The 10,577-nt window shown below is 43.7% G+C and overlaps 1 protein-coding gene across 1 annotated transcript in view; it reads left to right on the top strand.

Moving 5' to 3' along the window:
- Positions 1 to 768: 768 nt before the first annotated feature.
- Decr1 (2,4-dienoyl-CoA reductase 1) overlaps positions 769 to 10,577 on the top strand; it is a 28,698-nt gene continuing 18,889 nt past the window's right edge. Inside the window, exon 1 of the mRNA XM_027403559.2 lies at positions 769 to 874. Within this exon, the coding sequence (XP_027259360.1) occupies positions 806 to 874 (69 nt within the window). The 5' untranslated portion in view covers positions 769 to 805. The remainder of the gene's footprint in view (positions 875 to 10,577) is intronic.

Genomic DNA, 10,577 nt, shown 5'->3' with positions numbered 1-10,577 from the left:
ATACAGAGAAACCCTGTCTCGAAAAACAAAAACAACAAACAAACATATATACATATATACATACATACATACATACATACATACATACATATATGAGATAAGGTCGCACTGTTTTTGTTTTTTTTAATTTCAAGTCTGAAAAACTGTGATCTTTTACAGTGACCAGAACATTTCAAACCCTGTTGTTCCAAGTCATTTATATTATAATTGTGCATTGTGCATTTGCTTTTTAAGTGTGCTAAATTAGTTCCTTGGAAAGGAAAGCAAAGGCTTGATGGTCAGTCAAGCTTTTCGTAACAGGCAGTGTCCAGCACACCCCTCTCACCCCCCACCCCGACATTTCACGGTTTGCTTGGCTTTAGAAAAGGGGCCTTGATTTAAATCCAAAATATTATTCCGACAGTATGTGATGGAACTTTGCATGGCTCACGGATTCACACACTTGAGGAAGAAACACAAACGATCGAAAGGCATTCGGTGGACTAAGTGTGTAGGTCGCATGTTTCGGGAAACTTCTGTATTGAGCAGGGGTTGGTCCTGAGCTGATTCTCAGGTGGACAAACTTCTCCAGTCCGAGATAACAAGAAAAATCACGGAGGGGAGCCGGAATGCCCCGGCATCAGCCCCCTCCGGCCTAGCCTGTGGGCGGTCGCAGCCGGGTCCCCGCTCTGAACCGAGACTTCCGGCCCGGAGAAGACCAGCAGGGGCGGGGGCGGGGCTGGCGGGCCGGGGCGGCTGGCGGGCCGGGGCGGGGCCGGAGGCGGGGTGGGCGGGCACTCGCGGTCAGCGAAGTTATGTTGGAGACATGGCGCAGCTGGGTCGCGCGTTCTTGGCTCGGGTGTCTCGCCTACCCTGCGAAACCGGGCCTCTGAGGGTAAGGCAGTGTGGGCTGGGTGAGGGCCAGGCTCGCTTCCACAGGCGAAGGGTCTCGGGCCCAAGGAAGTGGGAAGAACGGGGCTCCTGGGATCTGGGAGATGTAAAAGAACAAGGGTGCTGCAGGGCAGGGAAGTGGGGAAAGCCAGGGATCCCCGGGCGCAGGCAGGCGAAACAGGGCCCTGGCCTTGGGGTGAAGGGACAAGTCAGGCAAGGAGAGGGGACAGGGGTTCCAGCAGGACTTGGGGGACATGTGAGGAGAGAGGAGGGGGTTCCAGGGGCGCAGTGAAGGGAAAGGAGAGAGGCCCGGCGGTCCCAGGACGCAGGGAGAGAGTAAGGAAAAAAAGAAAGAAAGAAAAAAAAGACCTGAATCTCCTATAAAGGAACTTTCATTTGTAAGTAAGCAGGGGATGGGACACAAGTAGCCTGAGTGAACTCTGGTTTGTCCAATGTTGGAATGAGAAGTCAGTGATTATTTTGCAAGAAGTCTATTGACCTTTTACCTACTTTTAGCACTGGCAAGCCCTTAGTCAAAGCTAGCCTGAAGGGCGTAGCTCTCAGTTCTGTGGGTTAGCAGGTTGGTTCCTTTGCTGAACAAGCCTCCCCACCTACAGTGCCTTGTTTTTGTGGGATGTGACAGGACTGACTTCATTTTTGTATACTGAATTTTCACAAAGCAAATGCACATAAAAATGAAATAAATGAAAAGTCAAAACCTTGTGGAAGTTAGTTCACCTCACCTTCTACCCAGGATCCAACTCTATTTGTCAGACTTAGGCCTTTCTCCCACAAATAAACAAGCACAGTGTAATAAAGTGACTTGAAAAGTCAAAACCTAAGGCACATTTAGACTCACTTTCTAAAGGCTCATCTCATGATGGGGTCCATTTGTTTCCCTCAAGCTTACTTTGTTTTGATTTTCACCATTTTCCCGCCGAGTCTACATTGGAAATAAAATAAGCCAAGTGAAGAAACGAGAGAGGAAAAGGAGGAGAAAGAAACAAGCAGTATTTCAAGACAATCTTGCCTCTGACTAGGTTAAACATCTTAAGCTAAGAAGCAGAATTTCTTTATCCAAGTAGAAAAGTCAGTTCATCAGTTGCTACTATCATATTCTTCAAGTTAGATAGACTGGCCCTGTAGTGTTCACATTAGAAGAATGTGGGGTGGTGTGAAAAAACAGGGTACTGGGGGGGTGGCGAGGTGGGAAAGGCCAGGAGTCCCAGGGGTGCAGAGAAGCACAAGAGGGAGAATAGAGGTCAGACACAGCCTAGAAGGTGCTCCAAGTGTAAAGGCAGGAGAAGGTGTGGCGATTCCTTCAAGACAGAGAACCTTCTGGAAAGTGCTAGAGTTGTGTTGATGCTGTTTAAAGACAACACAGCATTGTAAATACAGACAAAACCCCCATGTTCTTTTCCCAAGAACTGGTCCTTTCCTACCGGCAGCACCTCTGTGACCTAGCGATGCTGTTAGGATTGCAGTTCCAGAGTCACAGGCCACAATCCCAGTCTTCTGATACCACCGAATAATGCACTTATAGAAGGAAAAATGAATTTAAAAAATTGCAATCTGACATTTTGAAATTCATTTGCTTAAGAAAAATGTTAAGGCCTAGTGGCATATGCCTTTAATCCCAGCATGTGCATAATGGGAGTCAGAGGCAGGTGGATCTCTGTGAGTTTGAGGCCATCCTGGTCCACATGGTGAGTTCCAGGACAGTTAAGGCTATGTACAGAGACCATGTTTCAAACAAACAAACAAACAAACAAACGAACGTTCTGAGGTAACAGAGGTGCCTGTCTCCTTGACACATGGAGGCTGGAATTTGAATCCTCTGGGGAAGGAAAGACAACATCTGTAAACTGGGAGCTGCCAAGAAACATCATTTGTTTGAGAGCAAATAGAAGATGTTATAATTGAAACTTCTCTTGTGAGAGAAATGCTTCCGTTCCTATAAGCACTATCTGTAAGTGCTATTTTAGACTGAACCTTGACCTAGGGAGGACTCAGTTCAATCTAGTAAAATAGCTAAGACTTCTTGGCCAAGTGCTGTGTCCTTGGAGATTAAAAAAGAGAAAGAAAGAAAAAAAGAAAGTAAGAAAAAGGACCTTGCTCTTAGTTTTTGTTTCATTCTCCTGTGAAAACATTTAATTTAATCAGTTGTTTATCATGAAATGTAATTGTTGGGCTTTCTAAAGAGAGACTCCCTGGTTGAAAAGACAAGCCTACATTCAGTGTAGAAATAGATACACTTATGTTTCTGGAGCAAATGGTTAATAACTCATGATTAAGATTTGAAATAAATTTAGTGCAACAAAAGTAGGTGTAGCAAAGAAATAGAATAAAAAGGCAATGCTGTGGTATCTTGTAGTAAGATTAAATTTCCGTAGTGAAAGTGTAGAAATTGCTCATATTTGTAGACTTTCTCCATGGTACTCACCTCAAGTAATCACTTTATTATTTTTATAAAAGTGATTCCTGGTCAGTATTCATTTCAGCAATTTATATAATTAAATAAAGTACAGAGTAACAAATTCTGTAAAAAATGAAGTTTTTCATTACCCTACTTAAAATTCTATTATTTCTTTTATAATTCTGTCACATCTGGTTAGCTCACTGATTGTCCCCAGCACAGGGCCTGGCACAGAGTAAACATGGAAGACGCATGTAACATGAGGGACGGTGCACACCAAGTTGTGGAGTTGGAAAATTTATCACTGTGGTTTACATAAAAATGTGTGAAATGTGATAGTTAATGAGCTACTACCAGTTCCAACAGATGAACAAATGCACAGATGAACAAAACTGTGTACGAGGCCACACACGTCTCCTAATCTTTGTAATCCTTTCAAGTAGTGCCACTCCCTGATGACTAAGCATTCAAATATATGAGCCTATGGGGCCATTCATTTTCAGACTGTTCCAGCACCTATACACAGCTGTACATATAAACATACCCCCACCCCACCCCCCACACAAATTAAAAAATATAAAAATAGGTAGTTTCATCCTGGAGAATAACATGCATCAGTAAAGCAAAGGTCATTTCCCACTTCTGCAAGTTCAAATGATTTGATGAAGAGGAGTTTGTGTCTTAGAGCGTGGGAAGAAGTGCATGAGGTTCCTGATCTAAGGACATCATGGTAAAATCCATCCATGTCAGCTTGGCGACCTTGATGTTGGAGAGCTTCAGAAGAAATGCTTTCTCTCTTCCATTTGGAAGGAGATAACCTCAAAGTATCACTGTCTTATTTTTATTTATCCATTTTAAAAATATTTACTTACCTTTATTTCCTGTGTATGGTTGTTTTGGCTTCATCTATGTCTGTGCCCTACATGCATTCCTGGTGCCTGCAGAGGCCTGAAGAAGCCATCAGTGTTCCTATGAATGGAGTTATAGATGGTTTCTGTCACCACTCAGGTGCTGGGAACCAAACCCAGACCTTTGAAGAGCATTAGAGCATCTCTCCAGCTCTCATTTTTAATATTTTTTGGGGGGCAGGCTTTTGCTGTGTAGTCCCAGGTAGCCTTAGATTCATGGAGATTCTCCTGCCTCACACTCCAGAGTGCTAGGGTTATAGTCATGTACATCTCACATCTTCTAGTATCTTCTTTTGGAGGTTAGGGTTTGTTTTAAGATCAGCTATATCTGCTGCCTAGGTTTCCTGAATCACACATACTTACCACCTCAGGATGGGTTTCCAGTGCTGCCCAGTGGGGCAGCTAGGTCCCAAGAGGAGGTAGGCCATAGAAGTTTCTGTCCAGTGTTTATCTTACAGTTTCCCAGACAAATAAAGCAGCTCTACAGAACTACCTGCCTAAGAGCAGACAGGAGTTTCAGAACAGCCTCCGAGGTGCCCTAAAGTTCTAGGCAAGACCATAGTCTGTGTGTCGGTTCAGAATGGAGGTGACTGGTGTAGTATGGAGAGGCAGGCAGTGATAGCTCGGCTACTGGGCAACTGTTGCACCTTTGAAGGAGCTTTTCTGGAAGGCATTGAAAGAGTAGCGACAAAAGTGGAGGCAGTTATCAATCTTGGCTAATCTTCCCAGAAGGGAGATGATTCAGGGTCAGGTAATGGGCAGCAATGCATGTAGACTACATCCAATGGATGTAGAATGATTTTCAGGAAGTTTACTGAGAGGCCTAGATGAGCAGTTAGGGGTTTGGGATAAGGAAGGAAGATTGGGCTTCTCTGAGTGGGACTTCAGGTGGCAGTAACATTGTCAACAGTAAGGTAATGCCACTGAGGTAAAATGAGACAGGAGGAGACCAGAAGTCAGAGTAGAAGGAATGAACTGAAGGCAACATTAGTTACAGAGTTTTGATGGTACAGACCTGAAGGTTTGAATGTGTGGTGATGACGAAGCCCAGTTTTCTCTTTGGCCTCTGAGGTAATGCAAGCAAAGGAAACACCAGTGTCAGTGAGGACATTGGAGGGTGGATAGGAGTTAGGAGTCACTCCTGAAGAGTGAGCACAGCCCCTGGACTCTAGGTTGTTAAGTTACCTACTTGGAGGTCAGGTGTCAGTTCGATCTGGGGAGGTGCCAGCATTCTGGAGGCTGGGTTTGAGTAATGGTAGGAAGCAATTCATGAAAGAAAGGGAGGCAGTGGACAGTTAGTTTGCTGGGGCTCAGCACTTATTTCTCTGAGTGTCAGTTTAAAGGGAGATAAGGCACAGGTGGGGAGGGCCCAGAGGACTGACTGCTGTTAAAGTTGAGTCTCTTCACTTTATGCAGCTTGGGGAGCCATTGGAGATCCCATTGGAAGCCCAAGGAGAAAAGGGTGTGGTCTTCTCCTTAGGCCCCTGGAGAGCTACACTGAGTGGGTTGGGGTTAGCAGATGCTGGAGGTTGGAGACTGTAAAGGAGACACAGAGACAGCCATCAGTATCTGAACAGTGTGGGATATGAGCCTTTGATGTTAGGTAGTGGATAGAGGAGAGGCAGTATGAGCCCAAATACAGTCTCCAACTCTGGGATGAGGAAACAGTGCTGCCCTTTACCTTTTGACCTTACCATGACTCTCCCTTGGAAAACTCTTTCTTGCTGTGGCTTAGATAGCCCCACTGCACATTCCACAGGCACCCTGGGTGCAGCACTGGCCCCCTTCTGTCTGTGGCAGTGTCCTACCTCCATTCTATGCACCAATGTTTAATATACTATATATTTCTCTTAATTTGTCTGTCCCATTCTCCAAAATCTAGTCTAATCAAGGGTGGAGTAGTGTATCTTTTTTGTTGTTTTTCACGGTCGTATTGTCTTTGCCTAGAATATTGTTTGAGGCATAAAAGGTACTCAATTAAAACTTGCTAAAAATAAGTAAGTGGATGGACTTTACCATAATGTCTGTTTTCTGTCTAATAATTTTCCAGGTAAGCAAATTCTATAATCCAAGCAAACCTTTCTTGAGAACCAAGATTGTTGGTTCGATATTAAGAGTCATGTTACTCTTGGCTGATGTAATATAGAGTCAAGAAGAGATGTGTCAAGGGCAGACTGGAATGAAGACTCCAGGGGAGCACCTCCGACCACTCCCTAATTTGTCTCTGCTTCATTGCCCTTTACTATGCAGCACTTGGAAACATCTTAGACTGCATCTAACTGCAGGCAGATAAGAACTGTAATAAGGATGGGAAGTATACCCCCTAGCACAGAGCAATAACTTCTTCAAGGACTTTGGTTCATTGCCACAAGATGTGTCATTACTCATAAATGAAATTTCTGCTTTGCTGCTGGCAACTGCATGATTCAGCCTAGCCTTTGGAGCCTGGAGTCCAGCAGTGCATTTTCTTTTACATCCAGGCTAGTTGCTGTGGCAACAAGATCTGAGCTCCCCAGAAGTTCAGCATCCCAGCACTCTGCAGTGCTCTCTTGTAAGTTTTAGAATGGGTAGGTATGCTCAGGTGGTACACACAGTTACAGAGTGCTTCACCTAGCTGTGAAGAGCTGGAGGTCACAGTTTGGACAATTTAGTTCTTAGGGTCATGGTTGGCATTCAGGGTGCTAGGGCAGTTCTTACTCTCTAAGAACCTTGCTTTCTACATTAGAACATGCAGAAGAGCCACATGCCTCCTGCTAAGAACCAAAGGTGCTATACTGAAAAGGCAGTGTCTGGACACTGAAAAGGATACATGGTTGGTGCTGCAAGCAGCAGTGGGAGATTTATATGCAGGCAATACAGGGAGATGCTTTGAGAGCATAAAGATACACATTTTTCACATCCTTTGAAAAATGGTTGGCTAGTTTTTACCAGTATGACAGTTAAACAACAGACTGCACAAACTCCCACTTTTGTGTGAATCTGAGTCAGAGTAAATTTTATTTGAAAATATTCACCTGACACAAATGGACACACACTCAGCCCCTGCCCCTCTCCCTAAATGTAGGAGGAGTTCATTGTCTCTTATGGAACTCAGAGCCAACTGTTAAAGGTACAGTAAAGTGAGAATTACCAATACGGAGCCAGGTAAAAATATAAGGGTATTTATTAGGGAGAAGCCTTACTTACAGAGCAACCTAGTTAGCCTGCAGGGCAGGAATAAGTACAGCAAGCAGAAGATGAAATGGAAGAAGGGGGTTTCCACAAGCATGCCCCTCACTCTTAAACCTTCCGGATGTCACCCTAACCACGCCCTTGCAGGCGTGGTCAGGCATTCCTGTAGCCAGCCCCTAGCAGGCGTGGTTACGGTGTCCCCTACAGTACAGTACTTCAGATAAGGTGGGATCTTTATGAACTGCTTCTGTGTTGCTTTTCTTAGCATGGTTTCCATCTCAACCCTTCCTGTATTGTGTGTTTGCACACGATTCAACTTTGTGTTGGACATTTCAAGTTGTATACCACCTAATGAATGTGGAATACTCAAGCAGTATTAAGATGTATCTATTTTGGCAGTCTTTTTCTGGCAGTTTATTACAGTGAGTAGTTTCTTGTGGATTGTTCCAGAAGCTTTTGTGTTTGTGTCAACACATAAGAAGAAAATCACATGGTGGAGATTATGCATCACTTTCTTTGCATCTTTCTCAACATACAATGCTTCACATTGTTGGCATTCAAAAGACATTGGGCACCTGGACAAGCTGTGGCCATGTTCACCTTCAGCGTGTGAGTTGTGTCCTTTTAGTGGGTATTAGGTCTATGCTTTATGAATGGCTTTGGCTATTTTGAGTCTGTTGTAGTTCCATATCAATTTTAGGATAGTCTCATCAACTTTTGTAAAAAGTGAAATAGGATTTTGGTAAGGATATAATTTGTTTTCAATGCTGGCAGTAAAACTGAGGGCCTTCTACATGTTAGGTGAATCCTCTACCACTGAACTAGGCCTCTTGCTCATTAATGCTTGTCTTTGAACAGAATGCCTCTTCTCCACTGTCTACCTAATAAGTGGGTAAATTTTTGAATGTCAAGTAACCCGATCTAAGGATATTACATGTAACATTTTGATCAGTGTTGCCACATTGGTCTCCAGAGAAGTAGGCACCGATGGGGGGTGAGGTGGGGTGGGGTGGATGTTGACACTTTGTCCTGGTTTTGACAGGTGATTCCACTAAGTTGAAAAAGAGTAGTTCAGGCCATTGAGAAAAATAGAGCAAAGGTTAGGAGGCGAAGGTTCTTGGGAAGCTTTAGGAATGCTGCAGCAATAGTAACTCTAGATTTTGTTTTGTTTTTTGAGACAGGGTTTCTCTGTACTGCTTTGGACCCTGTCCTAGACTCCTTCTGTAGACCAGGCTGGCTTCAAACTCACAGAGATCCGCCTACTCTGCCTCCCTAGTGCTGGGATTAAAGGCATGAGCCACCAACGCCTGGCGTAACTCTAGATTTTATTGTTGGAACTGGAATGAAGTAGTTTTAGAAAAGCAAGCTGAGGTTACAGTAGGTGGGTAGCTTCAAAGACCCGAGTACAGTACCCAAACCCATATGAAACTAGGTCAAGTAGCACACATAATTCCAGTATTGGGGAGGCAGAGGTGGGAGGACTCCTGGGACATGCTGGTCCACCAGTCTAACCCAAGCAGCAATTTCCATGTCAATGACAGACCCTGTTCCAAAGAACACAGTGGACAGTCACTGAGTAATAACATTCATGGTTGATCTCTGGCACTTGTATGAACACACTCTCATATTCACATACACACACACACAGAGGGGAGAGAGAAAAGTGAAGTGTGTGGTTTTGTCTCTTTGATTCTGGACATGTCCATGCTTTTAAGGTATGCAGTTTGATTGTGGAGGCCTGGTCAACAGCCTTGATGGTGGTGGTGGAATAGCTGAGCTAATAGTTGTTAATATTGATCTGTTTAGCCTCAGACCTTCCCCATTGCTTAATGAATTTTACAGATTTGAAACTGAGCTTTCTTAAAAAAAAATCTAGCATGTAAAAATACTGTTTCAAAAAGATAGCTATTTTACATGGACTGTCAGAAGCTTATTTATGGTTCAAAAAGTAGAACAACACCAACAATGCCCTCTACAAAAATCCCAGACCTGTTCACCTGTTTTTGTACTGATGCTTCGGTTTTGTTTAGACAAGGTGTCATCATAGGCCTTCAGGGCCCTGTAAATGAAGAAGGCCACCCAGTGAAAGGGGTGCACTGTATGTCTGGAGGTTGGGCAGGCAGCAAAAGTTACCTCAGGTGGGCATGGCTCAGGGTTGTACTGAGTCATGTAGTCTTTGTATGACTTCTGAGTTTTATGTGAATTCTCCGAGCATCTTAATGTTGACTCAAAGTTTCAAGACTTTGTGGAAGTGGTAAAGGTCTTAGAGAAGTCCCATAGAAGACCACTAGTCATTTATGCAATCAGAAAGAGTGTTTATTAAAATTCCAACGTGTTGGGTTGACAATTGGTGATGACAAGAGAAGCCCACAGACTCCTTTTAAGCAAGATTAGGGGAATTCCAGGAAGGAAAGTTAGTCTGGGAGCTGATTGGTGGGTTTAAACAAAATGTTTACAGGTTGCTATAGGATTGGTTAGTGGCTTAGTGGTTAGGGGCTTTTAAGCAGCAGGGTTCGAGAAGCTATCTTTAGTTCTCTTAAGTTTGCACAAGGCTGTGGGGTGCCCTCTTGATTGGTTGACCTTGGGTTTCAGCTTTCCCAAGAATTGCTTGTTCTGCCAGTGGTTCCAGTAAACTGAAACTAAGGCCTGGTCTCTGGGAGGGCTACTAGTGGGTCTGTCATGGCCCTTGTCTGACTCCCTGGCCCTTTCAGTAGCTTCATCATACATATTTTACCCAAGATGACCAATGTATGTATACCTTAGTTAACTTACTTACTTTAGGCTAGCAAAATCTTTAAATAAATTTAGGAACGAATTTTATCTATGGTTTTTAATCCCTTATGGAAAGGACAAAGACAATACTTTTTCAGATTGTCATTTTGAGGATAAGTGTGGTCACCCCTGGTGTACATGCTGGGTATGATATGGGAGGCTGCTGAGTATGGAAGTGGAGTGGGAGAGCTGGTTTTCCTAAGGCAGATTTAGAGCTCAACATGTAATGAGTAAACATTTCCAAAATGTGAAGATTTTAGAAAAATTTTCAAAGTTCAGGACACCAAAGATCTACAAGGAAGCCAGTGCTTACAAGAAAGGTATTAGTTCTAATTAAAGGAAAAAAAAAAAAACCTTCTAAACAAGCCACATGTAGAAAAATCACAATGTAAGATTTGTTGCATCCACTTTTCATAATTCAGAAGGAAGTGGCCAGATAG

The sequence above is a fragment of the Cricetulus griseus genome, chromosome 2 (genome assembly GCF_003668045.3).
Source record: "Cricetulus griseus strain 17A/GY chromosome 2, alternate assembly CriGri-PICRH-1.0, whole genome shotgun sequence".
NCBI lineage: Eukaryota > Metazoa > Chordata > Mammalia > Rodentia > Cricetidae > Cricetulus > Cricetulus griseus.
The sequence above is the reverse complement of the archived record's forward strand: the minus strand, read 5'-3'. Positions and strand labels throughout refer to the sequence as shown.